This window comes from Symphalangus syndactylus, chromosome 13 (assembly GCF_028878055.3).
Source record: "Symphalangus syndactylus isolate Jambi chromosome 13, NHGRI_mSymSyn1-v2.1_pri, whole genome shotgun sequence".
Classification (NCBI taxonomy): Eukaryota; Metazoa; Chordata; class Mammalia; order Primates; family Hylobatidae; genus Symphalangus; species Symphalangus syndactylus.
The window spans coordinates 48,409,094-48,436,624 of record NC_072435.2 but is presented as its reverse complement, the minus strand read 5'-3'; the positions used below and the strand labels follow the sequence as shown (position 1 = coordinate 48,436,624).

The following is a 27,531-nucleotide window of genomic DNA, read 5'->3' as shown; positions in this document are numbered from 1 at the left end:
CAAAGGGCATAAAAGAGGTGGGTTTCAAAATATATTCCATTTGTTAAGAGTTCTCATTTACCATTTTTTTTGTTTGTTTGTTTTTGTTTGTTTGTTTTTCCCAGAGGAAGTTTAGGAAATTTCTCAGGTGTGTTTTTATGGGTAATTTCAAACAGAATTCCAAGGCTTAGATTTTGTAATGCTATCAGGGAAAATAATAGGGAAAATCTCTCTTTTATTTTGGCTGTAGAAAATAAATGCATTTCCACAAGAAAATGTGGTAGATAATTGGTGAGTTGCATAGATTCATGAAAACAACAGTTTTTGTTTTTGTATGGTAAATTTCTGACAGTGAATATTTTTGTTCTATAGCCTGTGATCTTGATTTCTGATTTTAATGCTAAATATTACAAGATGAAACTTGGTACCTCTTAGGAGTGTTCCCATATGACTAATTGTTTACTACATAATTTTTAATGCAAATAATAAAATAATACATGTATTGTCTGAAAGGAATAGATACTCTGGGTTTTCTTGTTGAGGTATGAAATGTAAGCACCTTAGAATTTTTTTCCCTTTTATGAACACTGTGTTTCAGTAATTTTGCTAGATGTTTCAAACACTTAGTTTTAAAAACTTAGTAAATAACTCTGATATAAAAATTGAAGCTTGAGCCTAGGGACTCCAAGCTAAGGCTAATATTGAGCCCACAAAAGGAGGTTATTACAGGTGCCCTTAGTTCTTCCTGGGGAGCCTCCCCTGCAGATTTCCCAGCCTGCTCACCCGGGCCATGGAAGAAGCTTTTATTCCAAGAGAAGCTACAGAGCCCTGGAAAGCTGGAGACCCTCAGGCAGACGCAGTGAAGGTTAAGATGGATTGGGACTGAAAGGATCTCACTGAAGATAAAGTTATTCTTGCTTTGAGGCCGTTTCTAGACTTTTAGAAATAAAAGAAAGTCAGATTTATGTAAAAAAAATTAAATTCTAAAGGAGTATTGCTGCAGGAGGAAGTACCAACCATAAGATATTTAAAGATTGCAAAGGATAGGCAGACAAGGGCTTTCTTTCATAGGAAGGAGCAAATAAGATTAGAAGGAAGTGGGAGGGGAATGGCAAATGGAGGGTGAAAAATCAGATTCTAGATCAGAGAATATTTTATCCTGAAGTCGTTATGTTCTTAGAAGGGACATAAAATGGGGTTTATGTTGGCTCAGACTGAGAATAGCTCAAAGTTCAGGAGCCGTGGGAAGAAGATAAACTTAAGTGAAGTTTGATTAACAAGTATTCTATTTTGACCACAAAGACAAATTCAGCCGATTTTTCTATGAGAAAAAGATTTGCAGAGTCTATGTCTGGCTGTGATAGGTAAGCACAGAAAGCATAGAGAATTTTATTAATTATAGCTATTTACCAGGATTATCTTTTTTTTTTTTTTTTTGAGATGGAGTCTCGCTCTGTCGCCCAGGCTGGAGTGCAGTGGCGCGATCTTGGCTCACTGCAAGCTCCGCCTGCCGGGTTCATGCCATTCTCCTGCCTCAGCCTCCCGAGTAGCTGGGACTACAGGCGCCCGCCACCACACCTGGCTGATTTTTTGTATTTTTAGTAGAGACGGGGTTTCACCATGTTAGCCAGGATGGTCTCGATCTCCTGACCTCGTGATCCTCCCGCCTCAGCCTCCCAAAGTGCTGGGATTACAGGCGTGAGCCACCGCGCCCGGCCCAGGATTATCTTTATGCTTCATCCTTCTTCCATTTGACATTTCCTGGGTTGTATCTTTTATTATAAACTGGTCAGCATAACTAGTGTTTCACTGAGGTCTGTAGTTAGCTCTATCAAATTATTGAACTTGAGGGAGATTATGGAAGTTCCCAATTTTTAAACAGTAGCTCAGAAACACAGATGGGGATGGCACAATTGCTCATGCTTGTAATCCCAGCACTTTGGGAGGCTGAGGATCCCTTGAGGTCAGGAGTTCAAGGCCAGCCTGGCCAACATGGTGAAACCCTGTCTCTAGTAAAAATACAAAAATTAGCTGGGCGTGGTGGTGTGTGGCTGTAATCCCAGCTACTTGGGAAGCTGAGGCAGGAGAATCACTTGAACCCTGGAGGCAGAGGTTGCAGTGAGCCGAGATCACGCCACTGCACTCCAGCCTGGGCTACAGAGCGAGATTCTGGCTCAAAAAAATAGAAAAGAAAGAAAGAAAGAAATATAGATGGGCCCATGGAGTTTGTGACTGGCATCTGCAGTAAGGACAATATTGTGGGACTGAGCCCTGAACCAAGGTCTGTGCTGACTCTGAGTGGTTTCAGAATTCAAATGTTAGACAGTGAGTTGGTGTTGATGAATTGTTTGTTGTTAACAAACAATCTGGTGCCAGAAAAAATATCATGGAGGCCTGGCCTGGAATAAAACTCTGGATGTGTGGGAAGGAGAGGCTCTGCTTTCCTGTACACAGGCCATCACACCGCTCATTGTTCTGTGATTCCGGATCTCTTCTTAGGGTGAGATAGGACTGAAAACTTAGAGAAAAGGAGTTCTGATGACAGACCCCATTTTTCCACAGCTGCCACCACAGGATTCCCATCCACTCACAATCATGCCCACTGGGCATTGACATGTGCACACCCCTTCCAGGACTAGGCACCACCCTCAAAAATTTAACCATGGCATTTTTGATCCTAGTGTTTTTTGCCAAAATCCCACAAAATTGTCTACAAATTTTTGGCATATCCCTACCCCCAGACACTGAATCTGCAGCAGCAACTTGTTTTCTCCACAAACTTGGGGTTCTGGGCCACCTGTTCATAATCGCACCTGCCTGCGTGGACCCAGAAATAAGTAGCACAAGCCAGTCCTGCCTACACTGCACTCTTCCCCAACCATTGAGTTCCTTTCTTTTAACTCTTATTTTTGTTTTAGGGGTACACGTGCAGGTTTACTATATAGGTAAAATTGTGTCATGGAAGTTTGATGTAAATTATTTTGTCACTGAGGTACTAAGCACAACACGAAACAGAGTTTTGTTTTTTAATCTTTGTTCTCCCACTCTCCACCTCCAGGTAAGCCTCAGTGTCTGTTGTTTTCCCCTTTGTGTCCATGTGTTCTTATTATTTAGCTTTTACTTAGAAATGAGAACATGGAGCCGGGCACGGTGGTTCACGCTTGTAATTCCAGCACTTTGGGAGGCCGAGGCAAGTGGATCATGAGGTCAGGAGTTCGAGACCAGCCTGACCAACATGGTGAAACCCCGTCTCTACTGAAAATACAAAAATTAGCCGAGCGTGGTCCACGGCACACACCTGCAATCCCAGCTACTCAGGAGGCTGAGGCAGGAGAATCGCTTGAACCTGGAAGTCAGAGGTTGTGGTGAGCCAAGATCTAGCCATTGCATTCCAGCCCAGGTGACAAGAGCAAAACTCTGTCCCAAAAAAAAAAAAAAAAAAAAGATGAGAACATGCATTTGTTTTTCTCTTCCAGCATTAGTTTTCTAAGGATAATGGGTTCCATCCATGTTGCTGCAAAAAACATGATCTCGTTCTTTTTTATGGCCACACAGTATTCCATGATATTTATATACTATATTTTTATTTTTATATAAATATTCTACTTTATTTTCTTATTTTATTATTATTATTTTTTGAGATAGAGTTTCGCTCTTGTTGCCCAGGCTGGAGTGCAATGGCATGATCTCTGCTCACCACAACCTCTGCCTCCTGGGTTCAAGTGATTCTCTTGCCTCAGCCTTCTGAGTAGCTGGACTTACAGGCATGTGCCACTATGCCCAGCTAATTTTGTATTTTTAGTAGAGACGGGGTTTGTCCATGTTGGCCAGGCTGGTCTCGAACTCCTTACCTTAAGTGATCTGCCCTCCTCGGCCTCCCAAAATGCTGGAATTACAGGCATGAGCCACCATGCCCGGCCTTCTTCTCATTTTATTTTAAGGGGAGGCAGAGTCTCACTCTGTCACGTAGGCTGGAGGGTAGTGGCGTGACCTTGGCTCACTTCAGCCTCAATATCCTGGGTCCAAGCAATCCTCCTACCTCAGCCCCCTGTGTAGCTGGGACTACAGGTGCACAGCACCACAGCCGGCTGATTTTCCTTTAGTATACTTTGTAGAAATGGGGTTTCTTCATGTTGCCTTGGCTGTTCACAAACTCTTGAACTCAGGCAGTCTGCCTGCCTCGGCCTCTTAAATTGCTGTGATTACAGGCATGAGCCACCACCCTTCTGTATTATATTTTCTTTATCTAGTTTACCATTGATAAGGATCCAGGTTGATGCCATGTCTTTGCTGTTGTGAATAGTTCTGCAGTGACCTTGAATGTGCATGTGTTTGTATGGCAGAATAACTTATATTTCTTTGGGCATATACCCAGTTATGAGGTTGCTGGGTCAAATGCTAATTCTGTTTTTAGTTCTCTGAGGAATCACCAAACTGCTTTTCACAATGGCTGAACTAATTTACCCTCCCACCAGCAACGTATAAGCACTCCCTTATCTCCACAACCTTGCCAGCATCTCGTTTTTTTTTTTTTTTTTGAGACAGAGTCTCACTCTGTTGCCCAGGCTGGAGTGCAGTGGCACGATGTCGGCTGACTGTAATCTCCACCTCCTGCTTCCCAGGTTCAAGCAATTCTCATGTCTCAGCCTCCTGAACAGCTGGGATTACAGGCATTTGCCACCATGCCCAGCTAATATTTTTTATTTTTAGTGGAGATGGGGTTTCACCATGTTGGCCAGGCTGCTCTTGAACTCCTGGCCTCAAGTGATCCACCCATCTCGGCCTCCCAAAGTGCTAGGATTACAGGCATGAGCCACTGCGCTTGGCCCTGCATCTGTAATTTTTTGATGTTTTAATTATTGCCTTTTTGGCTTGTGTGAAAAGTTATCTCATTGTGTATTTTCTTTGCATTTCTCTAATGATTAATGATGAGTATTTTTTTCATATGCTTGTTAGCCACACGTATGCCTCCTTTTGAAAAGCATCCGTTTATCTTCTTTGCTTCCTTTTTAATAAGGTTGTTTTTCCTGGTAAATTTATTTAAGTATTTTATGGATTGTGGATATTAGATGTTTGTCAGCAGCATAGTTTGCAAATATATTATTCTATTCTGTTGGTTGTCTGTTTACTCTGTTGATAGTTTCCTTTGCTGTGAGGAAGCTCTTTGGTTTAGTTGGGTCTCATTTGTCAATTTTTGCTTTTGTTGCAATTGTTTTTAATATTTTCTTTTTTCTTTTTTTTTGAGATGGAGTTTCACTCGTTGCCCAGGCTGCAGTGCAATGGCATGATCTGGGCTTACTGCAACCTCCGCCTCCTGGGTTCAAGTGATTCTCCTGCCTCAGCCTCCCAAAAAGCTGGGATAACAGGCATGCGCCACCATGCCTGGCTAATTTTGTATTTTTAGTATAGGCAGGGTTTCACCATGTTGGTCAGACTGGTCTCGAACTCCTAACCTCAGGTGATCCACCTGCCTCAGTGTCCCAAAGTGCTGGGATTACAGGTATGAGCCACTGTGTCTGGCCTGTCCCGTTTCTTTATAACGCTCATGTTTCTCATGCTGAGAATAGTTGTGCACTTTGGGTATTTAAAGAGAAATTTTTTTTTAGAGGAATATTTTCTGGTTGACTTGATCAATATTTTATCTAATCTGAGATATGTTTTTATTTATTTATTTATTTTTTTGAGATGGAGTCTCACTCTGTTGCCCAGGCTGGAGTACAGTGGCGCAGTCTCGGCTCACTGCAAGCTCTGCCTCCCGGGTTCAAGCCATTCTCCTGCCTCAGCCTCCTGAGTAGCTGGGACTACAGGTGCCCGCCACCACGCCCAACTAATTTTTTGTATTTTTAGTAGAGATGGGGTTTCACCATGGTCTCGATCTCCTGACCTCGTGATCCGCCCGCCTCAGCCTCCCAAAAGTGCTGGGATTACAGGCTTGAGCCACCGTGCCCGGCTTGAGTTTTGTTTTTAAAGATGCTTTTAACTTTTTATTTTCTCTTGATATAATCTCGCTGAGATGGAGAGCTGTTTCTTGCTCGAATCCTTTGGGTTTCTGTTTCAGAAGCCCTCTTAGTATCCCATGGTATCTGTGAATGAGGTGGGCTGTCACAGGGAAAACTCTTAGACCTGTCTCTATCCGGACTCATGCTGGAAATCCAGCAGTATTTTTTTCATGTCACCATTATAAATAGAAGCTGAGGCTGAAACACTGCCCCCATTCCCATTATTGTGAAGGTGCAATTTCACCCAGGAAGCCTGCAGGCTCTCCTCCTGCAGCTCAGGCTTCATCTTCTGATGTGACACTGGAGTGCTGCTGTGGCAACTGGGGTTCATGTAAGATGTGAACTGCCAGCTGTGAGCTTTGTGTTGTGGGCTGTGTGTCAATGGCAGATGGTAGGCATCAAGAGAGGACACTGGCCATCAAGAGAGGGCAAGCAGGGTCCTCTAGCCCAGTGCTAAAGGAGTTAAAGAGCCATTGCTTTAAAATATAAATAGCCAAAAAGATAACACACTATTCAACCATTTCTGTAGGAGAATCGGAGCCTACCTTTAGCAGGCACCTGGCTTCATGTTGCAGAATTACCTCCTGTTACGAAGATGTGAAAAGTTTATTTTGTCATTGAATATAACCAATAAGCATACACCAATGGCCTTGCCAATTGCCAGGTGAATTTAGGATGAAATACATATGGCGTGGTGCTGTAAATTTTTCTACTTGTGGACTAACTATGGTGACTTTCTGTCTTGGCAATCTCTTGAGCAGATTGACTATGATGCGTGTCATATTCAGCTTAAATTGTGTAATAAAACAGTTTTTGGCCGGGCACGGTGGCTCACGCCTGTAATCCCAGCACTTTGGGGGGCCCAAGCGGGCGGATCACGAGGTCAGGAGATCAAGACCATCCTGGCTAATACAGTGAAACCCCATCTCTACTAAAAATACAAAAAAAATTAGCCAGGTGTGGTGGCGGGCGCCTGTAGTCCCAGCTACTGGGGAGGCTGAGGCAGGAGAATGGCGTGAACCCCAGAGGCGGAACTTGCAGTGAGCCATGGTAGCGTCACTGCAGTCCAGCCTGGGCGACAGAGCAAGACTCCGTCTCAAAAACAAAACAAAAGAAAACAAAACAAAACAAAAAAACAGTTTTCTTTCTGTTCTATCATTTTGGAGTTTTTCTGGGGCTGGAGAATTATATTTTCCATACACTGTCTAGAATTATCAGACATCATATAAACTCATAAGATGTCAACCAAGCTTTACTCCAGAGGGGACTTTTGCTCTCAGGCTTCCAGTCAACTCACAGATTTCTACAAACTTCACAAGGTAGCAATCAATCATTTCACCTTTCAGTGACTGTTGTGTCTTCAGACCTGAAACTGATTCAGAGAACAGGGGGCCCAGGAACCCAATCAGAGTAACATGTGAGTGTTGAGTAGACATGTAGACATGAGAATCTCCGCTTTCTCCTTCCTCCTATTGCTAAATACCCACAAATATGCAAGTAACACCTTCTGCAGCTCCAAATTCTGAATCTAGGTCTTGAGATTTGGGAACCAAAAAAAAAAAAAAACAACCTTTCATCTGTGGAATGCAAGTCCTTTGAGTTGTCAGACTCAGACATTAAAATTGAGAACACAATTTTGTCTTTCTGCCACCTTTGAACTATGTTTTTTTTTTGTTTTTTTTTTTTTTGAGACAGAGTCTTGCTCTGTCCCCAAGGCTGGAGTGCAGTGATGCAATCTTTGCTCACTGGGACCTCTGCCTCCTGGGTTCAAGTGATTCTCCTGCCTCAGCTTCCCAAGTAGCTGGAATTACAGGCATGTGCCATAACAGCTGGCTAATTTTTGTATTTTTAGTAGAGAAGGGCTTTCACCATGTTGGCTAGGCTGGTGTTGAACTCCTGACCTCAGGTGATTGACCCGCCTCGGCCTTCCAAAGTGCTGGAAAATTACAGGCGTGAGCCACTGCGCCTGGTCCTGAACTAAGAGTTTTTTTTTATCTCTTAAAACTGTTGGCCAGGTGCAGTGGCTCATGCTTGTAATTCCAGCATTTGGGAGGCCAAAGTGGGCAGATCTCGAGGTCAGGAGATCGAGACCATGGTGAAACCCCGTCTCTACTAAAAAATACAAAAAATTAGCCGGGCGTGGTGGCGGGCGCCTGTAGTCCCAGCTACTCCGAGAGGCTGAGGCAGGAGAATGGCATGAACCCGGGAGGTGGAGCTTGCAGTGAGCCGAGATTACGCCACTGCACTCCAGCCTGAGCGACAGAGCGAGACTCCGTCTCAAAAAGAAAAAAAAAAAACAAAAAACTGTTAACTGTTGCCACTAGTAGCTATAAATTAATAATGCCACACTGGACACTATAACCCATACTCTAAATTTTAATGATGTATATCCAATCAATAATCAATGTCATTCCTGTAAATATAAGAAAAATTTCTGGTAAACAACTTTATATCAGCCATCTCTCTCTCCCTCTCTTTTTGCCTTTTCAGATCCACTTGTAACTGCTCCTAATCAAAGTGTAGATGACAGGCAACTTGAAGGTTTGCTCCGAGGTTACAATCCTCAAGCTTTGCCCAAATAAACTGTCTACTTACATTCATGTTGCCTTAGCTTTTTTTCTTTTAGGTAGACATATCTTTCAGAATGTGCTAAAGCAGCCTCTATAAGGGGATCTTTCCTTTGATTGTACTCTGCTTGCTGTAACACCTAAGAATGAAGAGCCAGGTTGATCCCACCTAGAATCTGCAAATAAGGTCTGTTCTCTTCCTGGATTTACAAGATAAGGCCAGACTTTGAATTGAGAATGTGGAGAAAACTAACGAGACATTTTCTGCATTGTCAGACGTCAACACAGACATCTTAAAGTTCCTCTTTGAGAATGTGATTCTTTCAGCTACTCAGATCTTGTCCAGTGACCTGCTACAGTTATGTGAGGGGCACCAGGTGTAAATAGAATCTGATGGCAGAATATGTAAGTGTGAACTAGCACCTTCAGAGTTATAGAAAGGTGATAATGTATCCAGAGCCATAACCATAACTACACCTGTCTCTAAAATGTGGGACTGGAGTAGAATATTCCTGTTCTGCCTGTTACCCAAGAGCTGGATAAACAGGACAGGTGATCCAGGTTCTGGAGCTTCTCCAGGGCAGTTTAATTTTTTGTTTAGAATTAGCCTGAGTCTCTCCTGTCTGTTTTATCGTTGGGCCATCAGCCCAGGGTCACTGGGAACTCTCACAATCAGCTGGTTGTCTTTGAGACATTTGAGGATGTCCAGAGCAGAATTGTGCCAGGGTAACAAAAGTGGTTAATTCTGCTTCTGTCTCAGTGCAAAAAATTGAGTCATCTTGTGTTTGCTCCTCCCCTCACACAAGAGATGACTTTGGTGGGTACCCAGATGACTGTTTCTCCAGTTTTCAGATACTTGGGTGAAAAACAACCAGGATGTCTGGAGACTCAAAACAAACGAATTGCTTTTATTTTATATGGCCATTAGAAAAATAGAGGAAGCAGTCATCCAGGAACTTTTAGACTAGACTAGCAACTGAATAAAGGGTTGAATTAAGCATCATATGGTTGATTCATTGAACAGATGTGTGCAAAAAAAATTGCCTTTATTTGGGCCCCTTTCTTTATATTGTACTGACTTCTTACGTCATCACCTGAAGGGATGTTTATGAACAGAAGGGTTGTTATTATTATATGTGTTTCTATTACCTGCTAAAAATACATATTTATCTTCTAATAATTACCCTAGAGAACCTTAAGACATTTATTTAAATTGCTTATTAGTATGCATTATATAATTGACAGGGCAGTGGCTAAAAAAAATTATACAAACTCTGAGATTTAAGTTTCTCTTAGGCAAGTTTAGGAAAACAGAACTGGAAATACCCCAGTGGCACAGAGAACAGAATTCTACATAAGGTCCACACCCTGCCCCAGTTCTGTTCAGATTCACTCTATTTGGGGGTCTTATTTAGATCTGGCCCCACTCTGGAGTCTTGCCTCACAGAACTGATTGGAAGAGATGAGAGTTTTGGCTGGTGAATCCTGCTGCTTTTCTAAAGCTGGTGCTTGCAATTTTCTGAACCCCAAAGGAGATAAATGGGAAAAATAAAGTATGTATTTGAAGGTCTTAATTTTTTTTTCTTTTTTTTTTTTTTTGAGATAGAGTCTCGCTCTGTCGCCCAGGCTGGAGTGCAGTGGCGCAACCTTGGCTCACTGCAAGCTCCGCCTCCCAGGTTCACGCCATTCTCCTGCCTCAGCGTTCTGAGTAGCTGGGACTACAGGCGCCTGCCACCACGCCCGGCTAATTTTTTGTATTTTTAGTAGAGACGGGGTTTCACCGTGTTAGCCAGGATGGTCTCGATCTCCTGACCTCGTGATCCGCCTGCCTTGGCCTCCCAAAGTGCTGGGATTACAGGCGTGAGCCACCGCGCCTGGCTTAAGGTCTTAATTTTTAAATTTTCTATTAAATCAGTGCTTGCAGATTCCATTTAGCATCTTGTTTTCTATTCCTGCAGATTCAGTAGTTGCTCTACTAGTCACAAAATAAATAAATAAATAAATAAATAAACACAATAAAAGTTTCTCTAAACTGCGTTAAACTTTTCTCTATTCAGGTAATTTGTCTACCTTTAGCTTTTATTCTACACATTTTCTTTAAAAAACCAAGAACAGAAACAGAAGATGAAATACATATGCTGGGCCCTTAACCTAATGCTGGGAATTATTAAACACTTAGTACCAAATCTCAGTGTGTTATGAGGATTAAATCACATAATGTATTATTTATATTAGTTCTCTGCAACATACTCTTGAGCACATAGTACCTGCTTAAACATTGCATTAGTACATGGGTATATGTTGTTTTCCAAATGTAGACTTATTCAGCCACTGCTACCTTTTATTGCCTCTGTAAATTTTAAAGAACCAGCAAACAATTTGATGCTTTAGGATGGAGATTAGTTGTCTTCATTTGTGCCAGAAGTATTTGTGTTGTGACAAGAGTGCTGAGTGTAAGGGAATCTGTGCTATGCCTGCTTTCTCTAACTAACGGTAATAATGAGCCCAGGGGGAGCATCATCAGCATTGACAGGAGACTTCTTTAAAACACACATTCATGGCCAGGTGTGGTGGCTCACACCTGTAATCCCATTTGGGAGGCCGAGGTGGGCGGATCATGAAGTCAGGAGATCAAGACCATCCTGGCTAACACGGTGAAACTCCATCTCTACTAAAAAGAGAAAAAAATTAGCCGGGCATGGTGGCGGGCGCCTGTAGTTCCAGCTACTTGGGAGGCTGAGGCAGGAGAATGGCATGAACCTGGAAGGCGGAGGTTGCAGTGAGCCGAGATCACGCCACTGCACTCCAGCCTGGGTGACAGAGCGAGACTCTGTCTCAAAAACAAAAGAAAACAAAAACATTCACGTACCCTTTGAAAATCTGCAGAATCACATTACATAAAGAGGGACTAAAATTACTGGGTGGTTTATAAGCTCGTTAAAGCTTGAGAGGCAATGGTTAGCTAAGTGGCTATAAACCCAGGGTTCTATTAGTTTGGTGCAAAAGTTATTACAGTTTCTGCCATTATAATTAATGTGGATTACTTAGATGTGGTTACTCAAACTACATTGCCAATTCACAGAAATATCTTTGCTCGTGCCCTTTCCATGGATTCTTTTTATTGTTGGACACATCCATGTTATTTTAATTAAGAGCCTCATGTGATTCTAAGGTGAGGCCAGAATCACTTATGAGGGGTTGAAGATACACTCATGAGAGTTCAGTTTCACCTGTTTACTACAGGGTGATTATAGGGCCTGTTCTGTTTGGGTTTGGTATGGACAGGGCAGTGTGGCCCATAGTTTTATTACTGTAGCAGAGATGGTTGGTGTCTGTAGCAGGGGAGGGCACCTGAAGAGAGGAAAGGAGAAACTTTTATTTCCTCTTCATGGGGAAACTCATTGTTCCTGAATTTTTCATGGGTTTTTTTTTTTAATTTTATGTATGCTTTTATTTTTCTGTGATTACAAACACAACTGAATATCAAATGCACAAAGTAAGAATTATACGGGGGGAAAAATCAGATACGTTCATATATATATCACCTTTTCAAGGCTATTTCCATCCAGAATAACCTTGGTTTGCCAGGGCCAATAGAAAGAAGTCACAAAATCGCCTTTAGTCAAATTTGTGTGTTTGCTTTCTTCTATAATTCCAATACCTCCACCATCAACAACTTGAGATAGCTGCCACGGTATTATATAATCAGTGCCAGTGTCTTCATTCATTCTACAACGAAGTCTGTCACTTCACACCTGGAAGGTTGCACAGCGGCCAGGCAGAGGCGCTCCTCATGTCCCAGACAGGGCGGCCGGGCAGAGGCGCTCCTCACTTCCCAGACTGGGCAGCCCGGCAGAGGCGCTCCTCACATCCCAGGCGGGGCGGCCGGGCAGAGGCGCTCCTCACTTCCTAGACGGGGTGGCCGCCGGGCGGAGGCGCCCCTCACTTCCCAAATGATGGGCAGCCGGGCAGAGGCACTCCTCACTTCCCTGACGGGGCGGCCGGGCAGAGGCGCTCCTCACTTCCCAGACGGGGTGGCCGGGCAGAGACGCTCCTCACTTCCTAGACGGGGTGGCGGCCGGGCAGAGGCTGTAATCTTAGCACTTTGGGAGGCCAAGGCAGGCGGCTGGGAGGTGGAGGTTGTAGTGAGCCAAGATCAGGCTACTGCACTGCAGCCTGGGCAACAATGAGCATTGAGTGAGCGACTCCGTCTGTAATCCCAGCACTTCGGGAGGCTGAGGTGGGCAGATCACTCGGTCAGGAGCTGGAGACCAGCCTGGCCAACACGGCAAAACCCCGTCTCCACCAAAATACAAAAACCAGCCAGGCACGGTGGTGTGTGCCTGCAATCCCAGGCATTGGGCAGGCCGAGGCAGGAGAATCACGGGAGCCCGAGGCAGGGAGGTTGCAGTGAGCCGAGATTATGCCGGTGCACTCCAGCCTGGGCAACAGAGGGAGATTATGCCGGTGCACTCCAGCCTGGGCAACAGAGGGAGACCGGCTCAACAAAAAAAGAAAGAAGGGGAGGGAGGAAGGGAGGGAGGGAGCGAGCAAGCGAGCGAGCAGGCAAGCAAGCTTTTCATGTTATAAAGGACAGAAATGGGTGGACTTTTTCAGCGGGTCTTGGTACTTCTGCCTGTGGGTGTGGTGGTAGCAGGTAAAGAGGTGGTGCTGACACCTTTAAAGGCATATTCTCGAGATGCAGGTGTAATTTGTCCAGAGAATCTCAACTGAAAAGGAATCCCAGAGAAGGAGTAGATAGGGAAAAAAAAAGTCTTTTTTTTTTTTTTTTAGCTAAACACACCTCAGATCAAGAACTGCATCCACTCTGCCTCGTGGATTTCCATGCATTCAGTACTTACAAACCTTTACTTCTCTTGTGTTTTTCCTCCCTAATGTGTTTAACTACTTTTGAAAATTTTATTGATAGTCAAGGGTCTCTGAAAAATATTTTTTTTAGAGCGTTTTCTAAATTCTCCACATCATGGCTTTTTATATGCCATGGAGGATTCTCACCATTAATTTATGATCTGCAGTATTAAAAATGTTTCCTTTGTGGCTGTTGAACACGGAGGGTGGGGATACTCAAGATTCCTATTGTGGAAAAGCTGGAATCCTTAGTAAAGGACAGGTACTGTTTTGTTTTTTTTTTTGAGACGGAGTCTTGCTCTGTCGCCCAGGCTGGAGTGTAGTGGCACAGGCTCGGCTCACTGCAAGCTCTGCCTCCCGGGTTCACGCCATTCTCCTGCCTCAGCCTCTCCGAGTAGCTGGGACTACAGGCGCCCGCCACCACACCCGGCTTATTTTTTTTGTATTTTTAGTAGAGACAGGGTTTCACCGTGGTCTCGATCTCCTGACCTCGTGATCCGCCCGCCTCGGCCTCCCAAAGTGCTGGGATTACAAGCGTGAGCCACCGTGCCCGGCCCGAGAATAGGTACTGTTGAGGCTCCATTTGTGTTCCCCATTAGCACTATGCAGAACGGGATTAAGGAAATGCTTATTTAAACAAGGTGAGGGCCGGGTGCAGTGGCTGCCACCTGTAATCCCAGCAGTTTTGGAGGCTGAGCAGGGTGGATCACCTGAGGTCAGGAGTTCAAGAGCAGCCTGGCCAACATGGTGAAACCTCGTCTCTACTAAAAATACAAAAATTAGCCGGGCATGGTGGTGCATGCCTGTAATCCCAGCTACTCGATAGGCTGAGGCAGGAGAATCGCTTGAACCCGGAAGGCAGAGGTTGCACTGAGGCAAGATTGCGCCACTGCACTCCCGCCTGGGTGACACAATGAGACTCTGTCTCAGGAAAAAACGATGAGATTTATTACCCAGAAAGTTTGAAAGATAACTATCAGGAGATAACTGCTCTCTAGGGTGTTGAAAACCGACTCCTTACAATCACTACTAAAAATTACAGAATGGGAAATATGTGTCTTGAATTTTGCATAAAACTGATGTTTCTTTATGGTTGCAGTCAGCCTATAATTTCCTTTTTTTTTTTTTTTTGAGATGGAGTTTTGCTCTTGATGCCGTGCTGGGATTACAAGCATGAGCCACTGCCCCCAGCCAGCCTATAATTTACTTTTTGGGAACAATATTTCAGCAGTGATGCTGTGTTGTGTGTGTATCAGCACATCATAAAAATTTTTCCTACTGCTGTTGATGTTTATGATTCACTTGGATAAGCACTCTCTGACAGATGTTCTTTTTTTTTTTTACTATAGAATTAATTTTTTTCTTTGTTATTTTATTTTATTATTATTGTTTTTGAGACAGGGCCTCACTCTGTTGCCCAGCTTGGAATGCAGTGGTGTGATCTCGACTCACTGCAACCTCCGCCTCCTAGGTTCAAGTGATTCTCCTGCCTCAGCCTTGCAAGTTGCTGGGACTACAGGCGCCCACTGCCATGCCAGGCTAATTTTTGTAAAGGCCTTTTTTTTTTTTTTTTATTAAGTATCTTTATGCAGCTGATGTGTGTAAACTATCAAATTTAATTTGGCAGCTGCTCTTCTTTCTTAGAGTTTCTTTGCATATATCTGTCCTTGGAAAATGAAGAGTTTCATCTTCTTTTATAGTCCAGAAAAACTGGAAAAAACACAGCTTCTTCCATATACTGGATGTTTGATAAAATATTCTTCTTAGGCCAAAATCATTGGCATTATTGGTCAGCTTGTTAGAAATTCAGAAACTCAGACTTTCTGGGAAAGAAAAAAATCTCCATTACAAGATCTCCCGTTTATTGTACACATTAAAATTTGCTAGGTACCTTCTAACTCAACATGTCTTTTCCATCTCAAAAATACACAGAACTCATTCTCTATGATGCTAATATAGCACTCAAAAATATACATGCTTGTGTTAATGCCTTTAATTTTATACTTTATTATCCAGAAAAGTATCATATATACACTGATGTTGTGGATCTTATTCCACTCTTTTTTCAGAGTTAGAGAATACATAAGAGAATATTTCTGTGTTGAAAATTATTTTCGGCCAGGCGTGGTGTCTCACGCCTGTAATCCCAGCACTTTGGGAGGCCAAGGCGGATGGATCATCCGAGGTCATGAGTTCAAGACCAGCCTGGCCAATATGGTGAAACCCCATCTCTACTAAAAATACAAAAATTAGCTGGGCGTGGTGGCGGGTGTCTTGTAATCCCAGCTACTTGGGAGGCTGAAGCAAGAGAATCACTGGGTTCCCAGGAGGCAGAGGTTGCAGTGAGCCAAAATCACACCATTGTACTACAGCCTGGGCAACAAGTGCAAGACTCTGTCTTAAAAAAAAAAAATTATTGGAGGATTTCAGTCATTCCTATAAGTCAGAACCTGTTCTCTTTACTCTCTCATTTCACCTTCAGTCAAATTAAAAATTCTGCCCTTGGCCACCTGGTAAATGTGTGTGTATGTGTGTGCTTTTGTTTTTCAGGGACCATTGACATTCATGGATGTGGCAATAAAATTTTCTCTGGAAGAGTGGCAATTCCTGGACACTGCACAGCAGAATTTATATAGGGATGTGATGTTAGAGAACTACAGCAACCTGGTCTTCCTGGGTGAGAATAACTTCAATACACAATCCTTAGATACTGTAAATGTTTCTTTTTTGGGTGTTGTAGAATGTTTTTTGGTAATTGATGCTTTGCATAAATGAGTTTCACATCACTGTTTTGAAGAAAATCTTGGGAATTTGTCAGTGTAGAAAAGAATTTCTTCAAGATAAACATCTTGAAGTTCGTCTTGATCTGAACTTTCCACATTCCTGAGCAGACTTGTAGTTTTTACTCTACGTTAGTGATCATTTCAAAATTTAGTGACATAAAATATTGTTGCCCACACCTTAACATCTAATTGTCACCACCAGCTTTTGATTCAGTGGTACTGGGTAGTGAAATTATTCTATTTATTTATTTATTTATTTATTTATGAGATGGAATGTTGCTGTTGCCCAGGCTGGAGTACAATGGTGCGATTTTGGCTCACTGCAATCTTCACCTCCCGGGTTCAAGAGATTCTCCAGCCTCAGCTTTCTGAGTCGCTGGGACTACAGATGTGTGCCACCAAGCCCAGGTAATTTTTGTATTTTTGGTAGAGATGGGGTTTCACCATGTTGGCCAGGCTGGTCTCGAACTTCTGACCTCAAGTGATCCACCCTCCTCGGCCTCCCAAAGTGCTGGGATTACAGGCACGAGTCACCGTGCCCAGCCCATTTTCTAAATATTTAGAAATTACTGTTATAAATTAGTGTTTCGGGATTAATATACTAGAATATTCTATTACATTCTCTTTACTGAGCACATTATTTGAAGAATATGAGGAACATTCATGTTATTTATTTTTAATAAAACAGGTGTTGATGTCTCTAAGCCAGATTTAATCACCTGTCTGGAGCAAGGAAAAGAGCCCTGGAATATGAAGAGACACAAGATGGTAGCCAAGCCCCCAGGTAGGTGAGAGTGAACACAATGGACAACACAGATAAGAGGTCCAAAGGTCAAGGAGAAAGCCAGTCTTTAAAATAGATTTTGGGAAGCTGTGTTCCAAAGAAAATAGTTTCAGGAAAGCCTGAGAGTTTAAAAAATTTTACTCTCACATAGGGGCATCTTGTGCATTATGCTATTAAATTCTCTAAGGATTCTACTTTCCCTTTTGTGATCTTCCTTGAAGTTTACAGTGACAGCCAAAGTCTTCTTCATGGCATATAAGAGACTGCACAATCTACTTTTTCATATTTTCAGGGGAACCATAAATATCTGCATGATTTTATAAAACTCTATGTTACGCTGGGCAAATGTCTCACGCCAGTAAACCCAGCACTTTGGGAGGCCGAGGCGGGTGGATCACCTGAGGTCAGGAGTTCGAGACCAGCCTGGCCAACATGGTGAAACCCCTTCTCTACCAAAAATACAAAAATTTATTGGTCGTGGTGGTGCACTCCTGTAATCCCAGCTATTTGGGAGGCTGAGTCAGGAGAATCGCTTGAATTAAGGAAGCAGAGGTTGCAGTGAGCTGATTGTTGTGCCATTGCACTCCAGCTTGTGTGAGAAGAGTGAAAGTCTGTCTCAAAAGTGAAAAAAAAAAAAAAAAACCTATTTTAAACTATTTTTCATGTTTTCTTGTTTTATTATGTTTAAAGTATGTGAAAGTAGTGGTTTCTGTTCCATTTGTTTTTTCATTTTTCTGCATAATTCATCCTATTTTTATTAATATAGTCTTGAAATACAGTTTGTAATTATTATATTAACTATGACATCCTCCTGGTTTGTTCTTTTTTGTCAAGATTGCTTTTGCTATTCAAAGTTTATTGAAGTTTTATGTAAATTTTAGGATTGTATTTTACATTACTATATAAAAGATAGCACTGGAGGTTTTTTTTTGAGATGGAGTTTCGCTCTTGTTGCCCAGGCTGGAGTGCAATGGCATGATCGTGGCTCACTGCAACCTCCGCCTCCCGGGTTCAAGTGATTCTTCTGCCTCAGCCTCCCGAGTAGCTGGGATTACAGGCACATGCCACCATGCCCAGCTAATTTTTGTATTTTTGGTAGAGACGGGGTTTCACCATGTAGGCCAGGCTAGTCTCGAACTCCTGACATCAGGTGATCTGCCCACCTTGGCCTCCCAAAGTGCCAGGATCACAGGCGCTCGGTCTTTTTGTTTTTTTTTTCTTTTTATTGAGAAGGAGTTTTGCACTTGCCACCCAGGCTGGAGTGCAATGGCATGATCTCGGCTCACTGCAACCTCCTCCTCCTGGGTTCAAGTGATTCTCCTGTCACAGCTTCCCCAGTAGCTAGGATTATAGGCATGAGCCACTGTGCCCAGCTACATTTCTTTTTATTAAGTTGTTTAATTTACATTTAAAATAATTGCTTAAATATATGAAGTTACTATTAACAGTTTATTATTGTTTTTGGTAGATATGTTTTTTCTCATTTCCTGTGTTACTGCCTTAATTTTGTTGTGACGTGCCTTCATTATTTTTTATTCTGTTTCACATACTTTCTATAAATACAACGCAGTCATCCTGAAATATAATGTGATCATTTTGAAAAATGGAGATTACATAAAACATCTTAAAGTTAAAACAATACATTTTAATATCATAACTTCAATTGAATACAAAACCTATAACTTTATATTTTCCAGTTTGTTATTGATATTATAAATATTATATTGTGTATCTATTAACAAATGTAGGCAGATTTAAGTCTTCTTTTTTATATTTACAGAAGAAGTTTAAGGGTTTTATGCACCATCATTATAATAGAATTCTATGTGTCTCTATATTTACATTTAACAGAGAGCTATTTATTTATTTATTTATTTATTTTATTACTATGTTTTTTTGAGATGGAGTCTTGCTCTGTCACTCAGGCTGGAGTGCGGTGGCATGATCTTGGCTCACTGCAACCACCGCCTCATGGGTTCAAGTGATTCTCCTGTCTCAGCCTCCTGAGTAGCTGAGATTACAGGCACGAGCCACCATACCCAACTAATTTTTCTATTTTTAGTAGAGATGGGGTTTCAGCATGTTGGTCAGGCTGGTCTTGAATTCCTGATGTCAGGTGATCTGCCTGCCTCGGCCTCCTAAAGTGCTGGAATTACAGGCGTGAGCCACCGCGCCCAGCGTATACTCATTTTTATGATGCTGTCCAGCATCATTTTATTTTTCACATAATGGACTCATTTTAGGATTTCTTTTTATTTATATGCAGTCTCACTGTGTTGCTCAGACTAATCTTGAACTCCTGGTCTCAAGTGATCTGACTGTCTTGGCCTCCTAATGCTATCGGATTAGAGGCATGAGCCACCGTGCCTGGCTACCATGTAGCATTTGTTACAGGACTGTGTTAGTGGTGATGAACTCGCTCACTTTTCATTTTGGAAAGTCTTTATTTTTGTCTTGTTTTTGAAGTGAAATAATCTTGAATAAAGTATTACTTGTTAGAACTTTTTTTTTGAGATGCAGTTTTGCTCTTGTTGCCCAGGCTGGAGTGCAATGGTGAGGTCTGTGCTCACCGCTACCTCCGCCTCCTAGCTTCAAGCGATTCTCCTGCCTCAGCCTCCAGAGTAGCTGGGATTACAGGCATGCGCCACCACGCCCAGCTAATTTTGTATTTTTAGTCAAGATGGGGTTTCTCCATGTTGGTCAGGCTGGTCTCGAACTCCTGACCTCAGTTGATCTGCCCCCTTCGGCCTCCCAAAGTGCTGGGATTACAGGTGTGAGTCTCTGCGCCCAGCTAGAATTTTTTTTATAAAATCAAAATTGGTAAAGTTCTCAGTTTTTGTTTCTTCAAGTAATCTCTGTATTACTTTTTCTTTATAGTCTTCTGTTAAGATTTCTTTCATAAATATATTGATCTACTTTATAGTGTCCAATAAGCTTTACGTTGCATGTTTACTGTTGTTTTACAATTTTGTTTTTGTGTTATATGTTTTAGAATATGCCATCTCATAGCAATTAATTGTGTTTTGATGTTTTAGTTTATATTATAATTTTATATGACACTATTAAAGTCTGTACAATTTAAGAATGGATAGAGCAAAATCAAATATTAATCATTCATATATCTGTTTCCAATATAGTTATCTCTATGTTTGTTTCCCTGTGTAAATATTATCTCTGTATCTTTTATGACTGTATATTTTTTGTGTAGGTTTGTTGTGAATGATTGTTTAATCTTTTCTAGGTAAGCAGTCATAAACATTTTACTAGTTTTAGCATCTATTTGTGAATCTATTATTTTTGTGTGGGGAAAAATTTTGGACTTGACGATAATTTAAAAACTTATCAGAACTTTATTAGGTATTATTGTTCATTTTTACTTGTCAAAAACACATAATATTTATAGTCAAATGTTTTTAAATATTCAGTTTAGTCATATTAATTGACAATGCTATGCAACATATCCCTAGAATGTTTTTATCTCACAAAGCTAAATGTCAAGACACATTGAACAGCTACCAATTTTTTTCATTTCTTGGTGCTTTTCAAATGCCACTCTGTTTTCTGTTTTTAAGAGTGTAACTGCTACATGTATCTCATTCTGTCTCTGACTTTTTGTGACTGGCTCATTTCATTTTGCATAATATCATCGAGCTTTATCTTTATAGTTGTTAAGAATATTTTCTGCTTATAAATCCTGAGTGATACTCCAGTATTTTTATATTTCAAATTATTTCTACTGAATGATTTGGTGACAGAAATTTGCATTTCTTTTAGTTAATGGCTTTCAGTAAAAACACTGCAATAATTATAGATATGCAAATAGCTCTTTATATAACCACATATATGACAGTTGTTTATATATCTGCTGCATTCTCTTTTATTCTACTTTTTAACCTTTATATTCATAGTAAATTGTTTTAATTCTGTAGCTTGTAATGTGTTTTGAAATTAGGAACTGTAATGCGTTCAACATTGTTTCTTTTTTTGAAGATTGTTGAGTATTTTATTTTCTCTTGACATTCCATATACTTTTGGTATTGCTGTTTACATTTTTTCAAAAATGCAGTTAGAAATTTAATTAAACATCATTAAATCTGCAGATTACATTGAGCAGCATGGACATCTTCAAAATGTTAATTATTTTAGTTTTTGAATAGATGCATTCTGAAGAGTGTGCTGTTTAATTTTTATATATTTATAAATTTTTCAGGTTTTTTTCTATTATTGTTTTATACCCTTATTCCATTTTGGTCATATAAAGTAATGCATAAAAATTTTGTTTTAAAAAATTTGTTAAGACTTTTTTCAAGGAGAATCTTGTAAGATTGTGTATGTATGTATGTATGTATGTATGTATGTATTTATTTATTTATTTATTTGAGACGGAGCCTTGCTCTGTCACCCAGGCTGGAGTGCAATGGCCTGATCTTGGCTCAGTGCAACCTCTTCCTCCCAGGTGAACCTGCCTCAGCCTCCTAAGTAGCTGGAATTACAGGCACCTGAACCATGCCCAGCTAATTTTTGTATTTTTAGTAGAGACAGGGTTTTACCATGTTGGCCAGGCTGGTCTCAAACTCCTCACCTCAGGTGATCCACCTGCCTCAGCCTCCCAAAGTGCTAGGATTACAGGCTTGAGTCATCACAACCAGCCATATGAGCTATTGAGAAAGGTGTGTATCCTGATGTTGTTGAGGAGTGTTCTCTATACTTCTTTTAGACATAAATGTTTTATACTCTCTTCAAATTTTCTCTTTCCTTACTAATATTCTATCTTGTTTTATTTTATTACAGAAAGTGGGGTATTAAAATATCCTACTATAATTATACTGCTCTCTATGTGTTTCTTTAATTCTGTCAATATTTGCTTTATATATTTGAAAGCAATATGTGAGATACACACACACACACTCATTTGTTATGTTTACAGTAAATGACTCTATTATTGTTAATTTTCTTCTTTGTCTCCATATAGTTTTGACTTAGAATACATTTTATAAAATATGACAGTTTTTGACTTCAGATATAGCTTATGTAATATTATTTTGATCTCTTCTCTCATTTGGTTAATATCTGTATAGAATGTCTACGTCCATCTTGCCACTTTCCATCTTTTTTTATCATTAAATCTCAGCTGACTCTTGCAGGAAAGTAAGTTGGATTTTGGGTTTTAAGATGTTTTAAATAAATCCTTTTATTGAAAATATGTCTCGATTGGGAAATTAATTGTATATATATTTAAATAACTTTCTGAAACAGAAAAACTTAATAATTTTTTGTTGTTTTATTTGATTCTTGTATCTTTGTCCCTCATTTTCTTTCTGTCCTCTTTTGTGTCTGTTTCATTTTTGTATTAATATGCTTTTACTTCTTATTTTGTTTTGTTTATCTAAACATATATTCTTTGTGGTACCTTGGGGATTACACAAAACCTCTAAAAGATATAAGAATATATTTTAATCTAGTAAAAAATGAACTTCAGCTGAATACAAAAATGTTTCCTTGGCTGTGCTTGGTGGCTTACGCCTGTATTCCCATCACTTTGGGAGGCTGAGGTGGGCAGATCACTTGAGGTCAGGAGTTCAAGTCCATCCTGACCAACATGGAGAAACCCTGTCTCTACTAAAAATATGAAAGTTCCCAGGCATGGTGGCACATGCCTGTAATCCCAGCTACTCTGTGGGCTGAGGCAAGAGAATCGCTTGAACCCAGAAAGTGGAGGTCGCAGTGAGCTGAGATTGTGCCATTGCACTCCAGCCTGGGCAACAAGATTGAAACTCCATCTCAAAAAAAAAAAAAATTCTTCCTCAAATTTTTTGTTTTTATATTATTCTCTAGAATTCTTTAAATTTTATAGAATAATTACAAATGTTGTCTGCACTGTTATAACAATGGCAGGAAATTTCATTTTTATGTATGTGCGTATGTTTCCTAGAAAGTAATGTATTTTTATATGATTATGTGTTAAGTTCTCTCTTTTTTTTTTTGAGATGGAGTCTCGCTCTGTCACCCAGTCTTGAGTACAGTGGTGCAATCTTGGCTCACTGCAACCTCCACCTCCCGGGTTCCAGTGATTCTCCTTCCTCAGCTTCCTGAATAGCTGGGATTATAGACACACACCACCACACATGTCTAATTTTTGTATTTTTAGTGGAGACGGGGTTTTGCCATGTTGGCCAGGCTGATCTTGAACTCCTGACCTAAGGTGATCCATCTGCCTTGGCCTCCCAAAGTGCTGGTACTACAGGTGTGAGTCACCACACCTGGCCTGTTATTTTCTTGAATCATATTATTTTCAATGGAAGAAACTGCTTTCAGTATCTTTTATACATAGGGCACGTGCAGTGCCAATATGCTTTTTCAGAATTTGATTGCTTTGGAAGGTTTTTTTGTTTTATTTTTGGCAGGACAGATTTGCTGATGGTATTATTCTCACTTGATAGCTATTTTTTCAGGACTTTGACTATATCACACAGTTCCCTTCTGGCCTCCAAAATTTTTGTTGGCAGTTCAGTGGTTATCTGAAAGCCTGCTTGTAAGTGATACATCACTTTTTTTTTTTTTCTTGCAGTTTCCAAGATTCTCCTTTTGTCTGTGACTTTTAAAAATGTGCTTATATATGTGTTTGTTATAAATGTCTTTGCGTGTTTCCTAGTTTGTTTGTTGAGCTTCTTCATTTTTATTTTATCTTTCTTTTAGAATTTTTTTGTTTGTTTTTGTTTTTCGAGACAGAATCTTGCTCTGTCTCCCAGGCTGGAGTGCAATGGCATGGTCTTGGCTCACTGCAACCTCCACCTCCCAGGTTCAAGCAATTCTCCTGCCTCAGCCTCCTGAGTAGCTGGGACTACAGATGGTTGCCACCACACCCAGCTAATTTTTTGTATTTTTAGTAGAGATGAGGTTTCACCATGTTAGCCAGTATGGTCTGTATCTCCTGACCTCGTGATCTGCCCACCTTGACCTCCCAAAGTGCTGGGATTATAGACATGAGCCACTGTGCCTGGCCAGTATTTTTTAGTTATAATTTCTTTTTGTATTTTTTACCACCACAATTTCTGTTTTTTTGATATTTCATACTTTTGTTACCCTCGTTTTTCTGTTCTTCTGTAGTTGTCTGTGTTTCCATTTCACTCATTGAGTATTATTCAATTTATTTTCAATTTTTAAAATTAATATAAACATCTTTTTTATAATTTCTTTCTGAAAGCTTTGTATTTGATGGGATTGTAGTGACCTATCAATTTGTATACCTTGTAATCTTTGAGATTTGGACATTATTAAAAGCTACCTTTTACATAATTTATGGTGTAGTCTGAAAACAATTGTCTTGGTTAGAGATTTTGGGAGTATATCAAACAGGGTCTTATGATGTGTCTTGTCTGAATTTAGTTTTTACTTTTTAGTTAAAGGAGTTTATTCATGTTTCTTTAAATTCATCACTTGCTACATATGTTCCCTGCCTGTGGTACTGCAGTTTCTCTGCTGCTGTAACATTTACGTTTAGTCTCAGTAAACTCAAAGTGTCACTTCAAAGTATATGACCAGTTCTTTTAGCACTTTATGTCACTGGAAACAGAAACCAAGTGTCTGGAAAAGCCCCTCAAAGACAGAAATAAAGATATATGTGCCAGTATTTTACTTGTCTTTTAAAAAAGAATTCAGGAACTTACAATTTACTTGTAAAGGCTCTTTGCTATATTGGGGAGCAGGAAGAGCTGTTTTGGGTAGATGTAATCAACTTTTCTCTTCACTCTATGAGGTTCCTTGTGGCACTGCACACACTTAACTCATTTATACATTTTCCACAAATGTATTTTGGTCTGCATGTTTTTGTTACATTTATATGTCTATGAAGTAATTAGGGCCTGTCTTATTTTGCTGTGCCATCTTGCTTATGTGGTTTGTATAATTTTATAGCTTAGATTTGTAAAGTATATGCATCTGAGTCTAGTAAGTGAAGTAATTTGTTATTTCTATTTTTTTTTCAGTTGTGTATTCTCATTTTGCCCAAGACCTTTGGCCAGAGCAGGGCATAAAAGATTCTTTCCAAAAAGTAATACTGAGAAGCTATGGAAAATACGGACATGACAATTTACAATTAAGAAAAGGCTGTGAAAGTGTGGATGAATGTAAGATGCACAAAGGAGGTTATGATGAACTTAAGCAATGTTTGACAACTACCCCAAGCAAAATATTTCAATGTGATAAATATGTAAAAGTCTTTCATAAATTTTCAAGTTCAAATAGCCATAAGATAAGACATACTGGAAATAATTCTTTCAAATGTAAAGAATGTGGCAAATCATTTTGCATGTTTTCACACCTAACTAAACATGAAAGAAATCATACTAGAGTGAATTGTTACAAATGTGAAGAATGTGGCAAAGCCTTTAATGTGCCCTCAAAGCTTGATAATCGTAAGAGAATTCATACTGGAGAGAAACCCCACAAACGTGAAGAATGTGGCAAAACATTTAATGTGTTCTCAAGCCTTAATAACCATAAGAGAATTCATACTGGAGAGAAACCCTACACATGTGAAGAATGTGGCAAAGCCTTTAATGTGTTCGCAAGCCTTAATATTCATAAGAGAATTCATACTGGAGAGAAACCCTACAAATGTGAAGAATGCGGCAAAGCCTTTAACCAGCCCTCACACCTTGCTACACATAAGAGAATTCATACTGGAGAGAAACTCTACAAATGTGAAGAATGTGGCAAAGCCTCAGCCAGTCCTCACACATTACTACACATAAGAGAATTCACACTGGAGAGAAACCCTACAAATGTGAAGAATGTGGCAAAGCTTTTAAAGTATCTGTACATCTTACTACACATAAGAAAATTCATACTGGAGAGAAACCCTACAAATGTGAAGAATGTGGCAAAGCCTTTAACCAATCCTCAGCCCTTACTACACATAAAATAATTCATACTGGAGAAAAACTTTACAAATGTAAACAATGTGGTAAAGGTTTTAGCCAATCCTCAACCCTTACTAAACATAAGATAATTCATACTAAAGAGAAACCCTACAAATGTGAAGAATGTGGTAAAGCTTTTAACCAATATTCAACCCTTAATAAACATAACATAATTCATGCTAGAGAGAAACCCTACAAGTGTGAAGAATGTGGCAAAGCCTTTAACAAGTCCTCAATTCTTAACAGACATAAGATAATTCATACTAAAGAGAAATCACAAACCTTAAAGATGTGACAATGCTTTTTACGAAATCTCAAACTTTTTTAAACATAAAAGAAATGCTGGTGGCCGGGCGTGGTGGCTTATGCCTGTAATCCCAGCACTTTGGGAGGCTGAGGTGGGCAGATCACCTGAGGTCAGGAGTTCGAGACCAACCTGACTAACATGGTGAAACTCCATCTCTACAAAAAATTCAAAAGAAAATTAGCTGGGTGTAGTGGTGGGTGCCTGTAATCCCAGCTACTTGGGAGGCTGAGGCAGGAGAATTGCTTGAACCCGGGAGGTGGGGGTTGCAGTGTGCCGAGATCACACCATTGCACTCCAGCCTGGGCAACTGGACGAGACTCTGTCTCAAAAAAAAAAAAAAGAAAAAGGAAAGTGCTGCTGAGAACTTGTAGAAATGTGAAGAATATGACAAAGCCTTTAAATGGTTGTCTCACTTGATTGTAGGTAAGATACTTTATACTGGAGGAAACTCCTATAAGTGTGAAGAATGTGGCAAAACTTCTGACTAATGCTCACACCTGAGTGCACGGGAACTAATTTATATTTTAGACAAATTGTACAAATATAAAGAACGTGATGAAGCCATTAATAACTGCTCATATTTTAACATCAGAGAGCTAATACAAGCATTAAAGGCGCAATTACTGTCAAAAGATCTTCCAGAAAATATAAGCCTTTAAAATGTATTGAATTTATTGCTGTAAATTCTTATGGCTTACCGTTCAGAATCTCTTCATGCAAATTCTGTTTTTACTTTTCTGGTACTCATACTAGACCCATAATTTTCTTGATTCTTATTTTGTTTTGTTTTATAGGTTATAAAGTATTCATTATATTAGCTGGTCAGTGATTATAGGAATTGTTTTTATGAAACTTAGTAGTTCACACAAAATAATTTTCAAAGGTAATTCCATTAGTGTATTAAGTTTTATTTGGTGTTAGAACATTCCATTTTGTTCTTTTAAGTGCAGAAACTTATATAAGCCTACTTTTTAAATTTATTTATTTATTTTTAAGGTGGAGTTTCACTCATCATCCAGGCTGGAGTGCAATGGTGCAATCTTGGCTCATTGGAGCCTCCACCTTTTGGGTTCAAGTGATTCTCCTCCCTCAGCCTCCTGAGTAGCTGGGATTACAGGCATCTGCCACCACGCATGGCTAATTTTTGTATTTTTAGTAGAGACAGGGTTTCATCATGTTGGCAAGGCTGGTCTCAAGTTCCTGACCTCAAATGATCTGCCCACCTCAGCCTCCCAAAGTGCTGGGATTATAGGTGTGAGTCACTGCACCCAGCCAAGCCAACCTTTATTTAGTTATTTTTAAAAAAAATTTTAATAATTGAC

At 40.3% G+C, this 27,531-nt stretch overlaps 1 protein-coding gene across 1 annotated transcript in view; it reads left to right on the top strand.

The window, feature by feature from the left end:
* The window catches only part of LOC129459398 (zinc finger protein 723-like), a 30,964-nt gene extending 4,022 nt beyond the window's left edge, over positions 1-26,942 (top strand). The window contains 5 exon segments of the mRNA XM_055236115.2: positions 15,965-16,091; positions 16,886-16,981; positions 24,967-25,701; positions 25,704-26,176; positions 26,659-26,942. Of these exon segments, the coding sequence (XP_055092090.1) occupies positions 15,965-16,091; positions 16,886-16,981; positions 24,967-25,701; positions 25,704-26,176; positions 26,659-26,697 (1,470 nt within the window). The 3' untranslated portion in view covers positions 26,698-26,942.
* Positions 26,943-27,531: the final 589 nt, after the last annotated feature.